This window comes from Drosophila nasuta, chromosome 3 (genome assembly GCF_023558535.2).
Source record: "Drosophila nasuta strain 15112-1781.00 chromosome 3, ASM2355853v1, whole genome shotgun sequence".
Taxonomy (NCBI): Eukaryota; Metazoa; Arthropoda; class Insecta; order Diptera; family Drosophilidae; genus Drosophila; species Drosophila nasuta.
The window spans coordinates 23,222,761-23,247,304 of NC_083457.1; the positions used below are offsets into that span (position 1 = coordinate 23,222,761).

General features: G+C 42.9%; 3 protein-coding genes across 8 annotated transcripts; 2 read left to right on the top strand and 1 right to left on the bottom strand.

The window, feature by feature from the left end:
* The first annotated feature begins 1,662 nt into the window (after positions 1-1,662).
* On the top strand, positions 1,663-10,448 carry LOC132789158 (NADPH oxidase 5). Its single transcript, XM_060796953.1, is given in 15 exon segments — positions 1,663-2,560; positions 2,562-2,607; positions 4,271-4,365; positions 5,034-5,148; positions 5,214-5,311; positions 6,254-6,374; positions 6,428-6,578; positions 6,635-6,845; positions 6,910-7,136; positions 7,196-8,462; positions 8,837-9,167; positions 9,258-9,428; positions 9,506-9,822; positions 9,882-9,978; positions 10,039-10,448. Coding segments are annotated over 15 exon segments (4,020 nt in total). The 5' UTR covers positions 1,663-1,985; the 3' UTR covers positions 10,237-10,448.
* A 70-nt stretch (positions 10,449-10,518) lies between these two features.
* On the bottom strand, positions 10,519-14,931 carry LOC132789159 (inhibitor of Bruton tyrosine kinase). Its single transcript, XM_060796954.1, is given in 9 exon segments — positions 10,519-11,608; positions 11,672-12,353; positions 12,413-12,536; positions 12,590-13,062; positions 13,064-13,183; positions 13,307-13,450; positions 13,517-13,644; positions 13,700-14,273; positions 14,340-14,931. Coding segments are annotated over 9 exon segments (3,582 nt in total). The 5' UTR covers positions 14,771-14,931; the 3' UTR covers positions 10,519-10,702.
* Positions 14,932-15,521: 590 nt separating this feature from the next.
* Positions 15,522-24,334, top strand: LOC132789970 (sodium/potassium-transporting ATPase subunit beta-1-interacting protein). 6 transcript variants are annotated; one of them, XM_060798339.1, is made up of 7 exons: positions 15,522-15,595; positions 16,461-17,016; positions 17,204-17,341; positions 17,458-17,538; positions 17,624-17,815; positions 17,942-18,002; positions 18,846-21,927. In XM_060798339.1, exons 2-7 carry the CDS (start codon positions 16,957-16,959, stop codon positions 20,495-20,497), a joined length of 2,184 nt encoding a protein of 727 aa, XP_060654322.1. In that variant the 5' UTR covers positions 15,522-15,595; positions 16,461-16,956; the 3' UTR covers positions 20,498-21,927. The 6 variants fall into 6 exon arrangements, with proteins under 6 accessions (XP_060654322.1, XP_060654324.1, XP_060654328.1 ...); XM_060798345.1 differs by lacking the exon at positions 15,522-15,595 and adding an exon at positions 22,783-22,930 and having other exon boundaries at positions 16,471-17,016; positions 18,846-18,900; XM_060798341.1 differs by lacking the exons at positions 15,522-15,595; positions 18,846-21,927 and adding an exon at positions 22,783-24,334 and having other exon boundaries at positions 16,469-17,016.
* Positions 24,335-24,544: the final 210 nt, after the last annotated feature.

Genomic DNA, 24,544 nt, shown 5'->3' on the forward strand with positions numbered 1-24,544 from the left:
CGGTAGCTCTGATCCGATCGATAGGCAACGGCACAGGCAACGGCGTCAGCGGCGACCAATGACCGTAGCAAAGGCCAATAGCGAACATTAATCAACAGATCATATTCATATTGGCCATTGTTTATGCCTCTGCATCGTGCAATTATTAACAAAAATAAGTAAACGTTTTGTTCGTGCCCAGACAATCGACTTGGCGGATACCCTGTTGATAGCATATTTAAATTAGCAGCAACTAAGCTCTGTTAATTAACAGCTGACTCACGATGCAGTTGCTGCTGTTAATGTGTAATCGGTTACTTGGGCTGTTATCGACATCTCAAGTTATCTGCTAACAAGCACAGCTTAATAATCGATTAGCAGTTCATGCAATGCCAATGCTTGTTATCGCCATATTATGTTAATAAGCTAATAACTGGCTTATTATGAAAATTGCATGCGATTAACGTAATGTGCGCAGAGTTAAATAACCAACAATATACACTTTGCAGTATAGAAATCGAGGGTATCCAATTGCTCCACAAATCGCTTGGTGTTTGCCCTTTGGCTGGTAACGGAAACCAAAACTTAAATTGAGGCAGTGACTGCGACTTCCACAACAACAACGTTCATTCAAGGCATTGCAGTGAAGAGACTGAGAGGCGGAGAGATAGATGTTGTATATGTATGTAGTAGACCAAGTTCAATGACTCGATAAAAATAGCAGATATACATTGTTGAAAGTGTCTAAAGCTGTGACTGTGAATAGGGTATGAGATAGAGGTGCATGTTTGATATCTGACCTTGATTGAGATTGACTTTTTGGAAGCATTTAAAGACAGCTACATATTTTTAATGTTAACTGTCAGCGAATTGATTGGCTTTGAGCTGAGCTTTTGAAGTGTGAGCTACGTTTGATAAGAAAACCGCCTCGCAGCAGTCCGTTCAGTTATTTCCTGTTCAAGAGCCCTTTTTTAATAAAACGATTCGTAACTATTCGAAAATACCATAACAAAGAACAGTAGCTATAACAATATGATATAGACATTCATATTCCGTGAAAATGTGTTACAAATGCAGTCAGAGCAGAATTCGGAAACAGACACGTTCGTCACATAAACAAGTTTGATTATTACACAACACGGGCGTTGAAATTAAAAATGAAGACGTTGAAAAGAGCTGCGCTCTATATTCGAACTACCCACCAAAGTACTATTCTACTATACCACAAACACCAATGTTTTGTTGTACCCAGCAGCAACGGCAGCAGACACCTGAATCGAATTATTTGCACCTTATCATGTAAATATACAGCGCGTCTGTCTAAATTAGAATATCTATCTATGAAGCTCAATCAGAAGCAAAGCAAACGGCGGCAACGGCGTCAGAGATCTGCCCACTGCTCGAAAAGTAGCAAGACATTTTTATGACAGCCTTTTAGCCACACTGCGATTCCATTCTGGTCGCTAAAACTAAAGCTAAAGCCAAATTGAAATCTTCGAAATTAATGCGATTTTGGCACGTCGAAAGCAAAAACAAAAAAAATGAAACTGAACTGAAACGCGTTCCAAGATCCCCACACACTAATACACATAAACACACACTCACCTGCAAGCGAAGTTGAGCCGAGGGCCGACGCACGTCTCGCATTGGGGGCTGCGGCTCGTGTTGCGGGGCTTTCGCTTTCAGTTGCTGCTCGTTGCTGCGTCCGATTGGTGTTGCTTTTTTTCGCTGTCCGCAGTTCGCTGTTCGCCGTTCGCCGCTCGTTCTTCGTTGATCGTTCTTCGCCGCCGTTCGCTGTTCGCCGTCGTTCGTTGCCGTTCGTTTCTGTTCTCAGCTGTTTGCAAAACGCGAAAGCCAACGGTAAAACACTTAAGCGTAATCGATAAGTCCTTCAATCGATCCTTAAGCCGATTGCGCAAGTGTAAAGTGCAAGTGCTGTAAAAAATGTGTGTGTGAGTGATTCAGTATGTGTGACGCGCGCCAATAAGAAGAAGTGAAAAAGAAAAATGGATAACGATTCGCATACACAAGACAATCATCGAGGCTCAGTGTCCTCGAACAAATCACTGGAAATACCTGTTACACCCTCGCGTTCCCCCAAAAAAGTCTCATTCTCAGACGAGCTTCCCAGCAGTAGCAGTTATACGCCCAGCAGCAATCCAGCAGGACAGCCTGAGGAGCCCAGTGGCGTCAGCCAGGTGCTGCAACAGGCTGTGCAGTATTTGGAGCGTATGCATGGCACACATGATTATACACAGAGCAAAGAGGAAGTGTTCGAACAGTTAACGCCAGCAGCAGTGCTCGACTTGGATGCGGTGTCTGTTAAAATGGAATCCCCCAGGCTATCGGCCACCTCACCCAGCATACTCATCGCTGAGCCAGGCAATGGGAATGGAAATGCTAGTGACGCGAATGGTGGTTACGGCAAGCAGGAAATGCTGGCGTATGAGCCGCAATCGAATTTGTACATGGAACGATACAAGCTTAATTTAGATAAAAACTGCAGTTCTATGGAGCTGGAGGCGCGACGGGAGAAACAGCGTTGGCTGTTGATATCGGAGTGCAGTGCTCGCTTCGGCGAGGGGAAAACACACAAGAGAAGCGTTCCGCAAACTGTTTCTGGATGAGGTATGAATAGGTGTTATCAATGTGTTGCCTTTGTTAATTACGCCGAGACATATCAATGAACTATGCAAATGATGAAGAGAAACTTGAAATCCCGGAACGTATTTTCCCCATCTTATCGCTCTCAGTCTCTCTTTAACTTTCGTACTCTCTTGCTCTGTGGTTGTTTTTGTAATTTGACCTTGTGCTACATATTTTCTGGTCCTTTGCCCGCTGCCAAAAAAAAATATAAACTTGTTTTTTTGTTATTTTGATTTATGCCGTTTTCGTCTTCGTTGCGCTCTTCTCTCCCTCTCTCTCTCTCTCGGTTGGCTTTTTGTTGATTTTTATGGGTCTCAAGAAAGCTGTCCAACCAGTCCCAGCGTCAGTTCCAAGCCAAAGTCAGAGCCAGGCCCAAAGCACTCATGCTCATCTGTTAAATATGCATATTTTTCATCTTGCCGGGCAGCGCCTATCTGTCGTTGATCTGCCGATCTTCCGATCTGCGATCGAGTGTGACCAATGGATACATGCATAGCATCCAACACTGTTGTCCCATATGCAGACTGTGTAAATCGTGCATCTGAATGCCATTAAATATGTATACTAATAAGCATTTAATTAATGCTAATACGTACTTACTATACAATACTTCATACGAGTAATTTCCCCATTCCACCAACTTCCCACATGGGTTAAGGTCAACCATCTGCCTTTGTCTATCTTTCTCTAACCAAACGAATCAATCAGGTCTTTGATTATGTTCTCGACTGGGAAAGTCTATAAATCTGCCTCCCACTGTGATCGAATGTAAACAAGTGTTTGTTTAAATAACAATGATAACAAAACAGTGAGCACTCGCTAATTGCTGCCATTGTTGAGGTGTGAAATGCCCACAAATTAAAAATAATTTCATGTTGAGCTGAAATAATCAACAATAAGTGAGTCTCTAAATTGTTTACAATCAAAATGTCAAGTGATTTTTGAATAAATTAACAATTAGTTAATGTCGAAAGTGTGCAATCGAATTTGATTGATATGAAATTATTCGAATTTCATTATTTAATAAATCGCTAATTAAGGGGTACAACGTTTTGAGTTAATTTTTCATTTTATTCTATTATTCTATTTAATTTAAAATTTTAATATGCATTTTATTAAGAATTATTTAACTTTTTGTTTGGTGAACATAAATAATTAAAAAACAAGTTTGTCGAGTAGAATTCAAAAGTTTTCTTATGTGCAATAAATATAAATACGTAATGGAAATAATTTTATATTTAAATATTTATATTACTCATTAATTCAGCTTATAAATGAATTGGATCAATTTATATATTTTATGTGTATATTGGAATATAAAATATTTATTTAAATATGTACATACATATATGAATGCATATTTTTTTAAATTTTTTTATATATATTTGTATTTTACATATTATAAGTATTTATGATCGTTGTATCCACTTTCAATTTATTAGTAACTTAAACCAGTTAATTTGATTTAAATTCTAAAGGTTATATGTTAATTCAAAGAATACTTATACTAAGATTTTAATGTGAAGGTTCTTCTTAGCAAGTATTTACTGTAGCACTTGAATTAATTAGCACATTTGGTCAGCGTCGATTTGCACACAAATAAATATAAATTTATTTTTCTTACAAATTGTTCATTTATTTACAGGAATTTCAGCAGAAGCTCTTCCAACTCTTTGATCTGGAACGTAATGGATATTTACTACAAGATCGCTGGATCGAGCACCTGAAGGGTCGTCTCACGTAAGTACGTGGGATTGGCCAGATGAAGTTATCTGGCATCCAGTTCCCAGCCGCTTATTTGGCGTATTTTTTTTTTTTTAAGAGGTGCCAAAACAATTAGCCCGATGCCAGCACAAAAAGCTGTCTCCGTACTGATTTCATTCCCAAGCACACGCAGTCTCCACTTGCGTTGTGGTTGTTGTTGTCGTTGTTGCTCTAGTGCTGTCCAACTGCTGCGTGCTCCAGGCGGAGGCATTCCAGCTGCGCCAAGCTGAGAGAGCTGCTACCAAGCCAGGCAGCTGGCTAGCCAACGAATGCCAGCACTGCACTTTGCACGCCAACGGGCAACGGCGATGCCATCGCCAATGGTGATGCTATCTGTGTTGTATGTTAACATATACAACAGCTAACATAGTCCGCATGCCGTTGCCTCCCCACCGCACCTCCTCTCCTCTCCTCTGTTAGTTGTTGTCCGGGCCTTGCAGTGACTGTCACTGGCCTGCCTGTCGTAATGAAGTCATTCAAATACAAATATAGCGTGTCGGGCGCGGGAGTTGGAGTTGGAGTCGGCAAGCTGCAGTTTGCAGTTGCACTAGATGCTGTGCTCCAGCTTCAGCTTCAGCTTGTTACCGGTAATGGCAATGCTAATGTTAATACCGAGCTCTGTTTTTTTCTCTTGACTTTGACAGCGACGATCGGCAAATGGACTTTGCTGAGCAAATTGAATCTGTGGCCTATGTCATCTGCGGCGATAAGAGCCAAGTGAGCTTTAAGAACTTTCGCGATATCTGGCATACCCGAGGCGTAAGTGTCACGCCCACTTTACGAAAGTATCTCGACTTAAACACTCTATTGAAAATTCTTCACAGATATTGGACAAACTCTATCGCTTGATTGACAACGATGGCACGAATCTGATATCAACCAATCAAGTTATGGAGTTCATATCGCATTTAACCAACTCCAGGTGAGTTCTATTTTCAGCCAACGCATTGATTATATAACCGTAAATGAAGCAGGTTTCATCGGGAACATTTGATTAGAATAGCAATTGTTTTACCATGATAAAAAAAACTTGATCTCACTCATACTTGAAATATTCCTTTATTCAAGCGACAAACTTGTTTTCGTGGCGACTCAATTTTTATTCAATTTACTAAGAATCTGCGTTCAAAAATGTTTTAATTACCACAATATGAACATATACTGAGTACATTTTAAAGTTGAATACCTGCTAAAAGGGGTTGCATTATGCCTAACCCATATCTAACTATCTTCCACTCCCTAACAATGTTACAAATTAGAATTTGGGAGGTCTAAGGCAGTTAATTAATCAAATTTATTATATTACTCCGTCCATTTGAGTAAAGATTTCTTAGAGACATTAAGAGCTAGAGTTCGCGAAATTCTTGTCAGATAAGGTAACTGGGAAGTTACTGTCTGTCTTAAAAATAAGGAAAATTAACAAACTTCCGAATTATAAAGCTAAGCATTTATGACGTGTTCCGATCTACACTAAATAGAAACTACTTTATTCAATATCTATATCGCATTGCTCAAAACTAGAGCTTGCTAATAACTGTCAAGACATTCAGCGCGAGAATCTCATTGAGTTTTTATCTTCCCAGAGATTTCGTTTGTTTTCCAGTGAAAAAATTATTGGCTTGTTGGTGTTGGTGATTAATTTCAAGTTTTTATCAGAACTATGTTGACATTTATTTCGTCTGGTTTTACAAAAAACTAAAGATTTAGTATGGACAGCTTTGTTGACGGTTGATCAGCCATGTGATACAGCTGTCAATCTCCGAAGATTAGGCTCTCGAGTGCGTCACCCATATCGAACTTTTTTACATACTAAACTTACATATATTTATACATTTTATGATTTTTCTCCAATTTTATTCTTAAGACCCCGCACAGGCTTTGACAAGAGCTCCTTAGCTCGACTGGAGCAGCTCTTTCGCAACACTGTGGGCAATGATCAGGAAATACGACGCGAGGAGTTTCAGAAAATTGTCACCTCCAAGAATGTAGGACAATTTCTCTCTATTATACATTTCAGTTAAATAATTCCTCTTTTTAGCCCTTTTTCACAGACCGCGTGTTCCAAATCTTTGACAAAGATAACTCGGGTTCAATATCACTGCAGGAGTTTATAGATGCCATACATCAGTTCTCAGGACAATCCGCTGATGATAAGATACGATTTCTGTTCAAGGTCTACGACATAGATGGTGAGCTTTCTTGGATAGCCTAAAAAAAGTTCTTAAACATCGAAACTATATTGCAGGCGATGGCCTTATACAGCACAAAGAGCTGCACGATGTGATACGACATTGCATTAAGGAGAATGGCATGGAGTTCTCCGAGGATCAGATTGAGGATCTAACCAGCGCCATGTTTGAGGATGCCGATCCGCACAACAGCGGCGAAATCACCTATGAAGCACTCAAGAATCAGCTGCACAAGCACGGAGGTCTACTCGAGAATCTCAGTATTACGTAAGCAGTGTCAACTCTGCGATTAAATATCACTTTCAAGTTTCTTCCCTTCTCTGCTTCTTAGCATTGATCGCTGGCTGGTGCCCATTGCAGAGGAGGTGCCGGCGAGCAAGAAGACTGCAGGATTGTGGAATAAAATACCTCACCAGCTGACGCTGGCTTACATGAAGAACAATCAGGTGTTTGTCTCCTATCTGTTTTTCTACATTGCTGTCAATTTGTGTCTCTTTATCTCGCGTGCCATTCAATATCGCGAAAGCAACGGCTTCGTCATCATTGCCAGAGCTTGCGGTGAGTTGTTAAGACATCCCAGATTACTCAAATCATTACCCAATCATTTTGCTCTGCAGGACAATGTCTCAACTTTAATTGCGCCTGGGTTTTAGTTTTAATGTTAAGGCATTCATTGACTTATCTACGCTCGCGAGGATTATCCTCATTTCTACCCCTCGATCATCATGTCTATCTGCACAAGCTGACGGGCATCACAATCTCGGTGTTTAGCTTGGTGCACACTATAATGCATTTGTTCAATTTCTCCATTATTGTGATCAACGATCCTAAGATCAATGCTGGTCACTACACCATTACCGAGTGGTTGCTCACTGATCGTCCTGGATTGTTTGGCCTCATCCCTGGCTGTGCTAATCCTACAGGCGTAGCACTCTTGACCATTTTGCTAGTTATGTTTGTTTGCTCGCAGCCGTTTGTGCGTCGCAAGGGCAGCTTTGAGATCTTCTACTGGACGCATCTGTTGTATGTGCCTTTCTGGATATTGACGTTGTTCCATGGTCCCAACTTCTGGAAATGGTTTCTGCTGCCGGGATTAGTGTACTCCGTGGAGCGTGTGTTGCGCTTTGTCTGGATGCGTGGCGAGCATGGCAAGACGTACATTAGCTCGGGTTTGTTGCTGCCCTCCAAAGTCATTCATTTGGTCATCAAGCGACCGTACAATTTCAACTTTCGTCCGGGCGATTATGTGTTTGTCAACATTCCAGCGATTGCGAAATACGAGTGGCATCCGTTCACCATCAGCTCGGCGCCCGAGCAAGAGGACTACATGTGGTTACACATACGCACTGTGGGCGAGTGGACAAATCGCCTGTATCGCTACTTCGAGCGTGAGCAGCAAAAGCTGCATAAAGGTGAAGTCAACCAGCATATGCACGCGATTCCCACGCCCAGTTTTATGCTGCTGAATGAGACACGTAATCCCGCCATGGCCGACAAGACGCGGCTTTCGCAAACGCAAACGACGACGCCGCAAACGGATTTCCTGGCACGCAACATGGCCAGCATCACGTTAAATGCACCCACGCCACCTCAGCGTCCACCGCGGCAACATCGCAAGCTGGCGGCAAGTCCGCCAGAGGCTGCAAACACCACGGGTGTCAATCGTATACGCAGCATTAAGAAGTCACTGCAGCGCACCTTCTCTCGCAAGGAGACGGCTGAACCAAAGCCAAAACCCAACCAGGTTACTGGTATTTCGAATGGTGCTTTCGTTGGGGATGCCGGCGAGCGGGAAGATCTAAGCATGAAGCAACGGCCGCTGGAGAAGAGCATCTCTTTGCCCGACATTAGCATGAAGAGCAAGAAGCGAAGTCGACTCAAGGCGTAAGTAGAGGGGAATAAAAATAACTTTTTTAATGATATGATATGAAGATGCTTTACAATTTGAATTATATTATGTTAGCTGCATTTCAAGGTATCTTACACTAAATCGCACATTTATCAAGCAAAGAGTCAAAGAGTCAGAAGTCAGAGTAAACTTTCCTATTTTGATTGGCCTTACAATAATGGATTGAAATAAGCACACACACAGTAACATCAAATCTTTAAATCTGCTTTATTTGGTATAGATAATAAATTACACATTTATCAAGAAATGAAAGGGTCTCTCACAGTCAATACTTTCGAGTCAAATCGTAGTTAACCACCCTCCCTTCTAACTTTAATACTATTTTACCCCTTTCATGGCTTCTTTGCAGCCTTCGCGCCTTGGGACGATCCGAATCGGAGCGCGCCTTTGATGACAAGCGCATGCTACGCGCTCGGCACAACAGCGTGGGCTTGGCCTACCTCAGTCCGCAGAACAAGTCGCTGGCGCAAAGTTTCCGCTACATGCGCAACAAGCCCACAATCATTGCCTTTAAGACGCCCAGCGTGGAGCAATGTGATCTCCAATTGGCGACCACAGGGGAAACCAACGGTGAGCACGGAATGGCTGAGCAGGGACGTCTCTCACGGGCAGAGAGTGCGTCAGACAACAAGTTACAGCTGACACGACTAAGTGTATCCACGGATGACAGGCCGTTGGAGGTGAGTGTCTGCTACCTTAAGCAAGCTAAACTAACTTAATTTAAGATTAAGTCCTAATGATAATCCCCCTACCCTCCTACCATCTCTAAGGATAACACTCACATGGGCGCGGGTTGCAGAAAGTCACGCTTGCGTCGTCCCACATTTCTGCGCACGTTGTCCACATCCATAACAAATCGGTCCAACATGGGCAACGGTGGCATTGGCAGTTCCACAACTAATAGCGGTAGCAAGGTCACACTCGATGCGGGCGTCATGGAGGTTTGGGTCACACCACATACAGACACACACACACCACACATACACATATGCATAATGCTAATATTTTGTGCTTCTAGATCTTCATTGATGGCCCATATGGTGCACCCTCGAGCCACATCTTTGGTGCTCAGCATGCGGTGCTCATTGGCACAGGAATTGGCGTGACGCCTTTTGCATCCATACTGCAGTCGATTATGCATCGCTACTGGAAGGCGCGGCACAGTTGTCCACGCTGTCAGTTCGAGTGGGCGAGCGAGATACCCAAGTCTGTGATGAATCTGCGCAAAGTGGACTTTTTCTGGATCAATCGGGATCAGCGCTCGTTCGAGTGGTTTGTCAATCTGCTGTCGCAGCTGGAGATCGAGCAGGCAGAGTTGGGTGGCGCCATGGAGCGGTAATTATACACGAAACCTTTCACTTTTACTGTTCTCTCAAGTTCACCTTTCTCTTTAGCTTCCTGGACATGCACATGTACATTACAAGCGCGCTGCAGCGCACGGACATGAAGGCGGTGGGTCTGCAGCTGGCGCTGGATCTGCTGCACGAAAAGGTATTGTAGAAGTACTACTTCGGACTACCATGAGTTGTCTATATCTTCTCTATCCCTTAGGGCAAACGAGATCTGATCACTGGACTCAAGACACGCACGAATGCAGGACGACCCAACTGGGACAAGGTGTTCAAGCAGCTGCAGGCACAGCAGAAGGGCAAGGTCACGGTCTTTTATTGCGGTCCGCCTCAGCTGGCGAAGACGCTGCGCGTCAAATGCGATCAGTATGGATTCGCTTTTCGTAAGGAGTGCTTTTGAGATTAGAATCCTTTGCATTCACAATGTTTATCACATGTTTTTTTGGGTTTGGTATCTCGTTTTCCCAATCTAAGTAGTACCATAGTATATCCACTTATATATATATATATGCTGTATTTATTTGTCCTGTGTCTCGTATTTGTCTGTGTCTTATGTATTGTCCACCAAGCTTGTAAATATCTTATATATCACTATAAAGTAGAAAACACATGATTAATTAATTAATAATAATAAAACGTTGTTACTCAATGTGTGTTTTGTCCCTATGAGCTCCGCTCTCCCAAGCAAACCCACCCACACAACCAAAATTAATGCACCCTTTTCCAGGTGGATCGGAGTTCTACATCTAAGCGTCTGCCATGGCCGGAGACGCCACGTCTTTATTCTGCACTTGTCAACAAAGATTCAAAATTCAAAAACAAATCTTCACACACTCACACTTAAATCAGTTAATAAATGATTTAGTTCAATGCCTTGACCAGGTGCTGAAATTGATGTCACTTGGTCGAGACTTGCGCTCAATGGTGATAGTTTCGTCGTCAATTTTGTCCACGTTGTAGAACTCACGCAGCTCGGCAATTGCCGTCTCCTCGATTTGAGTTTGGACTAGAGATTTGTTGCGCATGCGCTCGTAGCTCTCGCGTTGCCTACGTTCGTCGGCTAGGATCTTGGAGAAGCTATTGCTCTGATCTGCTGGCACAGATGCAGGCGCCACCTGTCCACGCATCATATTCGCAAACGAGGTGGGATCTGCGCTGCTGCCCGTGGCAGCTGACGAGTTAAATGCTGGCTCTGGGTAAGTTGCAGACGTGTTGCTGGAGACGCCCCAGGCATTGGGCACCGCCACAGGCGTTGTGTTCAGCTCCAGCGTTGCTGAACTGCTGGCGCGCCAACTCTGCGACTCGGAAGATAAACGCTTGCGCTGCTTTTGCGACAACTTCTGGGACTGTGGCATCAGTGTGCTGAAATCCAAGTTGTAGCTCTTGCTGATAGGTGTGCTGGCTTCCGTTGGACTATCGGGCATTGGTGGCGTTTGTTCCTTTACTGGCGTCCGTTCCGTAAAGCTGCGTGGCGACATAACAACTAGTTCTGGGCTTGCCTGATCCTCTTGTTTCAGCACATTGTTTACCTTGAGTGCCGTCTCTGCCAGCTTGCGTTTTTGTTCCTTTTTATCCACGACACGTGACCAGTTCTTCACATCGCTTGGCGAGCTTGCCTGCGCTGCAGTCTTTTCATCAGCTGGCGATGCAGCGGATTCGCTGATGCTCAACGAACGCATCATGCTAGAGATCGCCTGCTTTTCATAGTGATGTGCATCCTGCTTGTTGTGTTCCTTTTGCTTGTGCCGTGCCGCTTCCTTCAGCTTTCCATCCTACAGAATAGAAAATACTCTATTAGCTGGCGTTCAGTTAAAGACAAATTTCATCAGACTCACCGCACTCATGCGATACTCCAAATCAACCTCGCAACCATCGACAAAGCTGAGCAATAGCTCATCTTCTATAGCCTCTGAGAAGGGTGTGATTTGACGATAGTCAAACACTGTCTTGAACATCTTTTGGTAATGAGTATTGAGCAGATGCAGAGTGCTCGCATCGCATTGCTCGATGCTGCGATAGGTCAGCACGCGGGCCAGGTTTTGGCAGATGAAGTCGAGGCAGCCTTGCTGCAAGAGCTTGCAATTGTACATCGCAGCAAAGTCCAACATTTCACCACATTTGCGAATGCTAATCTTGTCCAGAATTAACGATTCACAAACATTCTGCAGCGATTCAATAAAATACTGATCGCATAACGTTATCATATTGTAAAGAAACGTTTCCGAATAGTTTTGCTTGCAAAATGCCTCCGTATCCAAACTGTATAGATAATCGAGTATGGGCTCCAAATACTCCAAGGGCACGCTTTCAAAGTTAACAGTCGTGCGCTCTGCCCAGGAGTGCATAAACATCATCTCGAAGTACTCCAGTCGTGCCACCAAGACGCATTTGTGCGCTTCCAGTACTTCACCCTCTTCACAAACGATGCGCACATCGTAGAGCTCTGGGAAATCCGTGCGATGCATTCGACTGAATCGCTGTCTGTTGGGTAGTGGAAACTGCTGTTCTGATATGTAACTGCAAGCAAAAGGAATCCCAATTATTCAAGGTCATCTAAATAGTCTAACAAAGCTTACCTCTGCACATATTTGGCAAGTTCTTGCAGCTGAAACTGAACCAAATGTGCGAGAAACATTTCACACACTCGACTACGCTTTTGTGGCTTGTTCGGACCCAGACTGTGTTGTATGCAGTCGATATCTAAAGCAAGCAGGTTATTATAAAGTGTGACCAATCATATTAATCCCCCTTACCATCTTCCGTTGGCCAGTAGTTGCTATAGATGTGCTTCAGCACTAGTTCAAACATTTTGCCCGTCAAATTCTCAAAGTTTAAGTAGACATTTTTATCCAGATAGCAACGTATCAGTTCACGCAGTCCCGGCGCCCGACTAAATATGATAAACTTGTGCGCGGCAAAGCGTTCGCCATCCACATGCAGCACAACATCATGCACTGCATCCGAATCGCAGGTGTCGTGATAGAGCTTCTTGAAATGATGCTCACGTCGGGGCAGCGCTGGCTTGCGGAAGTACTTCATGTGCGACTCTTGGAGCACAGCAAACGAGGAGAAACTCTCATCGCACACAATGTCTACAGCACGATCAATGTTAGGCACACGCTGCAAATCGATTCGCACATAGTGTTCTCTAGAAATTTCAGTGCGATTCTGATCGTTATTCTGCCAGATGTCCATGTTATGCTTGGGCTTCTCTTGGCTGCCAGCGGGGGAAGGCAAGCTGATTGCATTTGCCGCGATAAACGCAGCCATCGGAGAGTATTAGAACCTGATTGCACTTATATAGGATCTTCTTCACCTGCGGCAAGCGAATGGGCGAGAAATTGCAGCTGTAAAGCAAATAAAAAATACCAATTGGAATAATGATTTGTAGAAAAAACAAACAATAAAAGGCAGCTTAAACAATATTTGTCGGAGCTAATTGCACAACAGTGGACTGCAGTTGGACTTACTTGTAGAACTGTTGCGTATTCTCGTACCAAAGGAACACTACATTCGTCTCCGTCAACATTAAGAGTTTGAGCGCTGCAGCGGAGCCTTTAGTGGAGTTCTTAATGTTGCCACCCATCACCGCAATGCTCTTGAGATCTTCATAGCTAAAAACAAAACAGATAGTATCTCGGTTAGGAATAGATAAGATATTTGATTTTCACAACACTTACTTGGGCGTCTTTATTGTTCTTGTCTTGTCCGCGTAGAACAAGAAGATTAGCTTCTCCTTTGTGTAGACCACAGTGGCAGCATTGTTGGCTTCCACAAAGTTAATGGACGTCCGATCCGGCAGCTTCATCTATAATTTAATTGGATATTTAGTCAGGTACTTAATTCTGGAGTATTCTACGTGCCAATGTTGGTGCTTGTATCGTCTTTGTCTGCGAACTGATGCCAAACTGCCCCTGATTGGCGCCCCAAACATAAATGCACTTGTTGCTGTAGGCAATGGAATGCTGATCACAGGCAATGACACGTAGCAAATCGCTGGCACCTTTGTCACGTAGCGAGACGACTTCCTTGAACGTGGCCAGACTTTCACCGGCGTCACGCACGCCCAGCTGATGATTGTCGTTGACACCGCAGGCAAAGACTAGTGAACGATTCGTGAGCAGCAATGAATGCTGTCTGGAGACGCTGAGGCAGATGATCTGTTCGTTGGTTTGCTTCAGTGGCACTTTGACACGCTTGGGCGCAGGCAAACTGTTCTCCACACCAATGCCCAGCCTGCCGCCCTTGCCATGACCTACGGCATAGAGGTGACCCTTGCTGTCGAGGAAGAGACTGTGATAGGCGCCAAGCGCCATGCGTTCGATCCACAAATTTGATTTGCGAAAGAAATCCACCGCCTGCGGTGAATTGGTATTCTGTTCATTGCCAATGCCCAGATTGTAGTTTTTATTCGAGCCCCAGACAAGAATTTCGTTTCTGCCAGCCAAGGGAGAAAGGATTAAGCATGACGTGGCTGCGCATTTATGATGGGGAGCTACTCACTGGGACGTAACAGTTGGCTCCACATCCCACTTGCGGCAAATGGCTTGCAGCGGACAGCGAGTGTCTTCGTCCAGCAGCTCTAAGCTGGCGCCATAGCGTAACAGCAGCACAGCGCAATCGATGCAGCCGTAGAACAATGCTCGATGCAATGGACTGCTTCCGGACTCGTAGTCGCGTTCGTCAATGTGCGCACCGTGGTTGAGCAGCCACTCTAGTATTGTGTAGCGTGCCACGGAGGCACACATATGCACGGCAGAGCGGCCAAGATAGTCGCGTATATTATTAAAATTTGCACAGGTTTTGGCGATAAATGCGGCAAGTTTTTGATCGTCAATAGAGCGTTTTGTAATTGCCGCCGTAATGTTGTTGCCATGCTCACGTTGCCTGCACTTGGCTGTGCAGTCGTATTCCTGATTTTTTATAGCTGACATACGGAGCTTATCGAAATTGAAATTGCCGGGGAATTGCACTTTCACGGAGATTGCGGTTGCGGCTGCGACTGTTGTTGCTATTATTGTTGTGGTGTTGTAGTTGTTCTTGTACTTGTTGTAAAGCAGACTAAGAGTATCGATACTTGGAGGTCGTCAGCAAGAACTGTTTTACGCTTTGAAAAATAAATAGTAATGATCTGAACAAAGATGTAAAGCTATAAGTTAAACCATGTTATCAGCTTATTACGAGCATACATGCAACATAATTACAATTTACCAAAATTGTGAAATTATATTATCTATCGACAACAACATAAAGATACTTAAAAATACTTGGGAATTTTATCTGAATAACTATCGTAATAGAATAATTTACATATTTGCAGCATATTTTTTACAAAAACTGTTATTTGTAAATGTAATTTGATTAGAGCAACCTTTAAAATAATTTTTTTCAAAAGTTGTTTTATTTTTTCCAAAAAAACAACCAAATACCAAACAGCCTTTTAAAATATTGCGCCTTTATAAAGTCAAAGTTAAATGCGTGTTAATGGGTAATACTTACACACAGATGTTAAATAAAAATGTTATAAAAATATCTTTTTTTTTATTAAGAAATGAAGACTGAGATAAGAATAATTTCTAAAAACCATTAATTAATATTAATATTTTTCTGTGGAAAATATCGATATTTCCCATGATTAATCGATGTACAAAAACGTTAAAAATAATCGATAGATCGATAGTGCCATCGCTGTTGCTCCAACTCTAGTTAGTTAGTTGTTGCATGCACCGCGTTACGGGGGAGCTCCGCGCACTTACTACGTAAGAAAGGAAGAAAGGGTGTTAATTATTGATAAAAAGAACTAAAAACAGCAGTCGCATATTATGTAAATGTAGGAACTCAATAAACGAACTTTAAACATAACGAAGTGACTGAATGTGTGATTCAATGATTATCAATGAGTGTGTGTGTGTGATTTGTGGTGCTCCTGTGTCCCAAGCGGAAATCAATTGAAATTGAGTCATAAGCCAGAAGTTAAACGCGTCATACACCGTTTGATATCCAAACAGTCACTACAACGTATTGTGTTGTCATAGGCATTAATTTGATTAATAGCGCACAAATTGAATTAATATGCAGAACAACAACTTTATAAATATCCACATACATCTGTTTCCATATAAATACGCGTTTACATATGTTAGTTTTTGTGCGTGTGTGTGTGACCTGTGTTGTTTGAAAATGAACTGATAGCAAAAATAGCGTTGGTGTGCAACTCGCTCATCTTTATTAATTAATTAATTACTTGACCCGGGCACTGGCACTGAAACTGGCCGAGTATGTGAGCGCTAATAGCTTGAGAATTGTTTAAAACAGCACACATTGTGTATACAACAACAGTAAGAAGCATGAACAGAAGAAAAGCAATGAAATAGTTCGCGTTAAGTTCGTGTGCACGTAATACTTGTGCACACACACATATACACCTGCATACGTGCATGTGCTCATATACTTGTACATATGTATATGTATGCATATAGTTTACGTAGAGATATGCTGCGAATGACGAGTGTATGAGTGAGTGAATGTGTGCCTGTGTATGTTTGTGTATTTATGCGAGAGCCAAGTTTCTCTCGGTAGCTGCTGCTGCTCATTTCGTTTTAATTTCTTTTTATTTACTTTTAGTTCACACAGATCAGGTTTTGCTACGAAGCAACGCCAGCCGACGTCGTCAACGAAGCCGAAGTGTAGTCCAAGTGCAGTCCGTAGTCCTCGTTGCAGCTGCATTACATTTCTTCGTCTCCCTTTTAACATATTTATTCTAAGGTGCGAAAGAGAACAAGTGGCCAAGCAGGTTGCACTCTACATACACATTCACGAACACACAAACACACTCGGACAGGCTGCATGAAGTAAAACATAAAACGCATCCCCGGAAATGCCAATAGAAAGAACAACAACAGATAAAAAAGCATAAATAAAGCAAGCGATTAAGGCGATCAAACCAAAAAACCCACAAACAACAAAGAAGAACAAATAACTGGGCAAGCAGAAAGAGCAAGCAACAGTGTTAGAGTGGAGCAGATGCAGCTTTCTGCACTGAAGTTGCTGCACTCACACACACACACCGACGCACACCTAATCTTTGGCACAAATTTCTGAATGGAATAATTATGTTGTGATGGGCTCGTGCTCGTGTACACGGCGACACTTTCTGCTGTCAATATGCTTCCTGCAAATGGTAAGCAATAATGCCTTTTGATTGTGCCCTGACCTGTTTACAAAATTATATCACTAATTTCGTTTTTTTTTATTCTTTTCCATTTATGATATATGCCTAATAACAATGCGTGCTATCTGTTCGTCAAAAAATTGGATTTGTTGCCCCTTCGAACCAAACAAAAACAAACAAACAATCGACACTATAGATAACGATTATCGAACGCCAGGTATTCGACTTTCTCGGATACATGTGGGCGCCCATATTGGTCAACTTCTTTCAAATACTGTTTATAATATTTGGCTTCTATGGCGCATATCATTTTAGAATCAAATACATCATAACCGTAAGTACACACGTGCTCGTCCTCTCCCCCTCTCTCTTGCACACTCGCTTATCGATGTACGATTAGGCGATAACGATAACCCCAATTTCTCATTCTTTGTTCTATTTTTTGGTCAGTATTTGCTATGGATGTTTGTGTGGATTGGCTGGAATGCGTTTATGATATGTTTCTATTTGAATGTCGGCAGCCTGGATAGGGTAAGTAATTGGGGTCATCTGATGCTTCCTCGCAACTAAAGTGCACATTTATCGAAATGTTGTAACACTTTATCGTTTCGTTTAGGAAAGCGATTTACTCAACATGGGCACGGGTAGCGTGTCGTGGTTCGAGGCGAATGGTTATGGCTGCAAGCCCACCTACAATATAACCGCCGATGATCCATTTCGTCCCCTACGCCCGGAGCGTGTCGAGGACTGTCTGCTGGACTATACACTCGTTGAGGTCATCCACTCTGGTGTACAGTGCGCGCTGGCGGTGAGCATTAATCAATTTAAAGTGCTCCAAATTGTTATAAATTATAATGTATGCTCTACTCCCACTTCCCATTCCCATATGCCTCATTCCCGTTACGCCAATTGTCCAATCTCTGCCCATATATAGCTGCTGGGTATACTCGGTGCGATTCTAATCAGCTGCATATTTCTCGATGAGGACGACAGATGTAAGTTACACTCGGCTCACATTTGGCACAAATATTCTCGTATATGACTCGTATTATTAATGTGAATCACTAATTTGGTGATGGGCATTATTTGCTTGACTTAGACTGCAAACCGGAAATGTATCCTGACCAAAGGCTTGCAGCCTTTCAATGCTAACAATAGTAGTTTATATTCTTACGTATTTATCTGTGGGTGTTTGCACCTGCCCCTTAACAACTTCCTACTCTCTCTCTCACTTTCTGTCTATCCACCCTACATTTAACCAGAACTTCATTGTAAATATGTATATTTATACACAACTTTGTAATAATATCCAAAACCTTATCCCAAAAGTGCAGATGACAAAATTATGCCGAATGTTTGTGAAACGAATTGAATCCATATGAAAATGAAATGAATGTCAAGTTATATATTGTTAATTTATAGTATTTGTTTTGTGAAAAAAGATAAAATGATATTGATTGTTTTTGTTATGTCCAATCAAACAACCCGGAATGCTTTTATCAATGATTAACCATCGTGTCAAATGTTTCGTGATCAAGAAAAAACTGTTATGCATACCATATACCATATATCATATCATACCATATTTATATGCTCGTAAATCGTACTTCATGTGATTATTTATGTTTATATGTGTCTTTTGTTTTTTTATTGTTGTTCAGAGTGAACGCAAACACTCGCCACACATAACCAGAAACAACGAACTATGATTGTGTATTGCTTATAATACAGTTTTTAAGCGCTGATTAATGATAATGTTAATGATGCCATTATATAGAAAACAATTACCATACACTATCCGTAATGTTAAAGCATTTTAATCAATTTCTGGTTTACAGTCGATTTCATGAACGGCGACGCGAAGAGTCCACAGCACACCGTCGTCCATCCAATGTACGTGAGCTATACAAGTATACCGACAACATCTGCAAGCGCCACAATGCAATCAAATAAGCAGCTGCAACTGCAACATCAGCAGCAGCAGCTTCAGCAGCTACAGCTACAGCAGCAGCAACAGCAAAACAACTCACTGCAATTCAATCATCAGCATCAACGACACAACAAATCGAGCAACAACCACAACAACACCAATACCAACAACAACAACTACAGCAATTGCAACAGCTACAATAATACACTCAATAATGTTCACCAGCCACAGCATCAGCCTCTAGCAGACACAGCAATTAACCATAACGCATACAACCCACATTTAACCCACACAAGTGGCAAAAGCGAGCAACTGGCCCATAACAACAGCAGCAGCAGTGGCAGCAACCACAACGTCAGTGGCAACAGTGGCAGTGGCAGCCACAGCAGCGCCAACAGCCATGGCAACGGGCAGAGCAACAACGCTAGCCTCAATCGCCTCAAATCTCAGAGTCGCCATAACAACGAGAGCAGCCAGATACAGACACAGAGCAACAACAACAGTCAGAGACGCAAGCGCCTCTATCAGTCCAAGGCAAATCCCCTCAACTCGGTCAGTCCCATGTCCATGTCGCCTCAAAGCGCACAAACCACGCCCTCTTTGTCCTATGCCTCGCTGCAGAACTCCAATCCGCAGCTGGCTGCCTCGCTGAGCAACAGCAACTATAGCATCTTTCATGCCGCAAACAGTGCCGCCACCGGCGACACTAGCAGCGCCACCAGTGGGCACTTTGCCCGCATCCACCACAAGCCGAAGCCACCCAAGTCTCAGCCAGATGTGAAGTACACACAGTTGGCTCTCGATCGCTTGTCCCGCAATCTAGAGGAAGACGAGGACAACTTCTCGCTGCAGCACTTGACGCCCAGCGAGAACGGTGTTACCTATGTGCCCTTCCAGAGTCCCACGCCCAACAGTTTGTTTGTGGGCGGCAGCGAAAGCAACAACAACTCTGGGCCACCGCACATTGTCTTCAACTCGTTCCACGAGTCCCACTCTAGTCCCCACAACAACAACCAATATTCCTTTGAATCCCAGCCCAAGTCTTTGCCCTTGGTTTCGGGCTACTCGCCCAGGCTACAGCATCGCAGCTACCTTGGCGGCAAGCAGCTGCCACGTCCCACACAAATCCCGATGCCCACGGTGCCCATTCACAGTTGCCATGGCGTAGAACAGGAAACGTTGGCGCTTTCGCCACCGCCACCGCCTGCACCACGTCCACACATCTTTCAGCCTCGACTCGGTCAGGCGCCCTATCCCGATCTCTCGCCCGAAATCGCCGAGAAATACGCCATGCCCACACAACATGTGCCCGGCTCACCAATGGTGAAGCGTAGCCAGCGTCGTCCCCGTCCGCAACCGGCACAGGCCAATTTCTGCGATCAGATACGCGATGCGCCGCCCGGTTACATTGTCCGCGCCCAGAGCGACGATCGCCTGGACGAGCAGCATCAAACGCAGCTCGCCCAGCAGTCGCAGCAGGCACCACATGTCAATCGACGCAGTGGGCGAAAGGCTCGTCCACGGTCCTTCTGTAATTCCATTGTGGGCGCCCAGGCATAGGATGCTCAAAGTGCTTCATTCCTCTTGATTAATTGACCAAAACTTGATAGACTTTTTTTTTTAGACATATGTATAATTTGTAGAATGATGGCGGCTGCTCTCCGCGTTCCACGATCTCTCGAGCCTTCTCGCGATTTGTGTTGCAAAATAGACGCTGCCTGCCACGCTCTCTCACTCTCACCTCTCTTCTTCTTTAACTGTCTCTCTTAGACACTCAAGTATGTCCAAGCTTTATTATATGACTGTGTCGTCTCTCTCTAGCTCTAGCTATCTTACTCTCTCACAAACTGTCTATTAAATCTTCTCCAGGTGCTGGGCAATTGCCGCTTGTGTCCCATGTGTTGTCCATAACTAACTCTGTATACTATATTTAGTATGTGTTGTCGTTTTTTGTTGTGGCTAACAGAGATTAAATGTTAGAATATTACATCGAGATATCTTCAATAGGTTAGGAACGCACAGATAGGAACACAATTATGAGTCCTTGTACAGTCCAGTACACACTACACTTCAAGGGCAATGCAAGTCGAAACTTGTTAGAATGCGGAATATTGGAATAGACTACAAATTCCTAAGTGAAGCACTGGGAATTGAGTGGTAATTCCATTTAATAAGTTATATTTAATATAATATTTGATTAAAACTTTGCTGTAACTCCCAAGAGTGTGCTTTGAAAGCTTTTCAATATTTTGAGTTGGCATAAATAATTTGCAAATTAAACGCACTCTTGGGTATGAATCAAGTGAACTTCAATTGAAATTTTGAATGATTGGGAAAAACCAATTAAAATGTGAAGCTGACAGAAAAAAAATAGCAAAACCTAAGCTGATTACAATTTAAAGTAAAATCAAAGGCTTAAAAACTTGTTTTGTCTTCTATTCCAACGAGTTCCAATTGCACATCAATTTAATATTGCAGCAAAGAACATTAGGAATAGAAAAGATCAAATTCAAATACGAATATAAAAAGAAATAATATGAATATTCACTTCAAATTTCAATATGAATAGAAAGAAAATATCATGAATTTCCACTTGCATTGCACTTTAAGTGGAAATTAGTTTTTAAGATTAAGCTTTAATTCGGATGCCTTGAAAGAGCCATTAACTAAATTTGTGCAAAGATACACAAAAAACACACGCATACAAACACATCTTAGAGACTTTCCATGATGGCTTTTGTTTAAACGGTATGAAATGTGATAGAAAAATTGTTACAAATCTGCAAAACGAGAAGCTAAATCAAAAAAACAAACGAAAATGGGAGAGAAGCAAAATCGAAACGCAAAGCGGAAAGTCGAAGAATGCCTTCATAACTTTTATGTTAAACTGTGATACTACAAAACCAAAAAACGATAAAAAGCGAAACTAAACACACACAAACAAAATGTCACAAAACCATTTAAAAAAAATGATAACAAAATAAGAAACGTTTCAAAAGTACATAAGTAAATCAATTTTGCCAAGACGCAACCAGAATGCCTTTGAAAGTGGGGAAGAATGGAGCGAGAAGCAAGCGAAAACTTCTCTGTGGAACTACGTAATGAATATAAAATACTAGTTGCCTTTTGTTGAGAAATAAATAAATAAATGGAAAGTCCATACAGTTATAGATGCCAGCATCGAGATAAAAGATAAATCTATATAGAGAGATTCGTTATGGTATACTACATAGTATAGTTATATACATACATAAATATATATAATATATATTTGAATTGTTAAGTCTAGAGTTTAAGCATAACACAGAAACACTACAATTGCTAATTAGTTACGCCAGGATCGATCGATCTACTATATAGAATCCGTATATATATAAATATATAGTATATTTACAGAACTAAACTAATTTGCGTGTGCCAATTCTTGCAAAGATTTCAAAAAGCGTTTCCAATAAATGTTCATTTACACAAATCTTTTGGCCGCCTTTAACTTTTCCGTACCGTAATATTATCCTCCCTCTTAAGTATCATATATTTATCTACCAATTATCGTATGTATGTATATCATTCTGGTCAACTGGCTTCATGTAGCGTACTCTAACCCTCCTCTCTCCAAGTAAAGACTGCGACTTCGCCTGAACACTCTTGGTCGCTGTCGAACTGTTTTTTCTGTAGCTAATCCTGTACCATTTAACCGCCTTCAAATCACAACAACAAATATCACAAATAAAAAAACAATCTCTGTCTAACCCCAGGTAACTGCTGCCACTTTAGTTCGTTATAATTCTCTTGATTCGCTTTCGCCTGCACTCCTATTAATCTGAGCTCTGTTCTGTATCCTGCAGTGAAGCACATTAACAAGCAGTCCAAGCATCGCCAGTCGCTATACTCCATCGAGTACAACAGCAGTGACACCATACGACATCGCGGCGATGTCATGCTGGGCTACGGTGATGGCGATGCCCACGATCAGGATGGCGGCGAGCTGAGTCCCAAGCCGATGACTCCGCGACGTGTCAAGCGGCGCTCGGTCATGGCGCGTGGTTCACATGGGCGGCAATCGAGCGGAGGCGGCAGCAGCAGTCGGCGTTCCCATCACGGCAGCAGCAACACCTTGCGATCCAAGCATGGGGGAGGAGGAGGCGGTGCTGGAGATAGCAGCAGTGGGAGCTATGTGAGAAGCAGCACACGCAGCTCACGGAGGAAATATCATCAGAATCCAGTCACGAAGCTGCTCGATCAACAACAACAACTACAGCAGCAGCAACAATATCAACAACCTCAACTTGGTTCGTTCCATCGCCAGGAGAAGCGTTCGTTGACCGCCTCGAATCTACAGTGCTTCAACGATGACATTGTGAACAACAGCAACAACGTTGCAGCCAGCCAGCTGGGCAGTCTGGGCAAGAGCAATAGTCACTACTATAACAGCTATCGAAAGAACATTCCCCTCGATCCCATCTACTACAATACGAATGGTCAGGGCATGCTTATGCCCGGCATGGAGCAGCAGGCATCGCCTCCATTGCCACCGCCACCTCCAGCACCCATTGGAGGTGGTGGCCACTACAATCCGAGCTATCAGCACTCGACCACACACCTTAACGATGTGGGTCATCCCAACGATGAGATGTACAACAATCGACCGCCTTCCGTGCGTTCCAGCTATTCAAATTTCCATGGCTCGCGTCCTCTGTCCACCGCCTACAACACCACCGAGAATGTGTTTGCTGGCCTGAGTGGAGCTAGCGCCAGTCCGCCTCAGGCGCCCTGCACACCACCGCTCTACCAGCAGCATCCACTGCACCAACAACAGCAGCAGCAGCCACATCATCAGCAGCAGCAATCTCAGTATTTGCCCCCTCCTCCTGTGCCAGAGCCAGCGCCTGCCTATGTGACCGCCCAGCCACATGGCCATATGTCATTCTCGAAGCGCACAGCTTCAAGGGAGAGCATACGTTCCATGGCCTTCCTCAACAATGGTCCGCCTGCCTATAATCTTAACTATCATACACCGCCCGACTCTGAGACGACCATGTGAACAGTCTATCCAGTGTGTAGCCTATATAACCCATTCAATCGACATCAATCATCCATCCGCATGCGCATCAAAGATCTCGACAATCTATTGAATCACGTCACCAACTGGATACACATACTATAACTATATATTTATATTTAAAGCTGGGCTACAAGCTAGTTAATCATCCAGCCAATGCATTCAGAATATCGCATCGTACCACAAATCATAAATGTTTAATCTATGTTTAACGTATATCTAAAAAAACAAACAAAACAAAAACAACAAATAATGTAAGCATAATCTTCTGTCGTTTTACCAAAGTGCCTTTGTATATATTACAACAAATAAACGATTCTTTTGTATTTGAATAATAATTAATGCTTTAGTAACTACATATGGTATATAAGTTCCTTAAACTTTTTTTTTGAATTTGCCAAGGTACACTTCACGATTTCTTGCAAACCTTTGAATATACTGCAACTCCTAGGAATAAACATCTTACAATTTCTGAGAATTTTAATAGAATTCTTCTAAAAAAATCCGAAACATTTTCTTCTAAGCTTTCTAGAATAGACATTTTGGAG

What these genes read in the sequence shown, in the direction of transcription:
- LOC132789970 (XM_060798339.1), top strand. Translation starts at nt 16,957, where the DNA reads ATGGGCTCGTGCTCGTGTACACGGCGACACTTTCTGCTGTCAATATGC. An exon ending in CAATATGCTTCCTGCAAATG is followed by an intron (nt 17,017 to 17,203) that starts GTAAGCAATAAT and finishes TCGACACTATAG; the next exon opens with ATAACGATTATCGAACGCCA. An exon ending in ATGTCGGCAGCCTGGATAGG is followed by an intron (nt 17,539 to 17,623) that starts GTAAGTAATTGG and finishes CGTTTCGTTTAG; the next exon opens with GAAAGCGATTTACTCAACAT.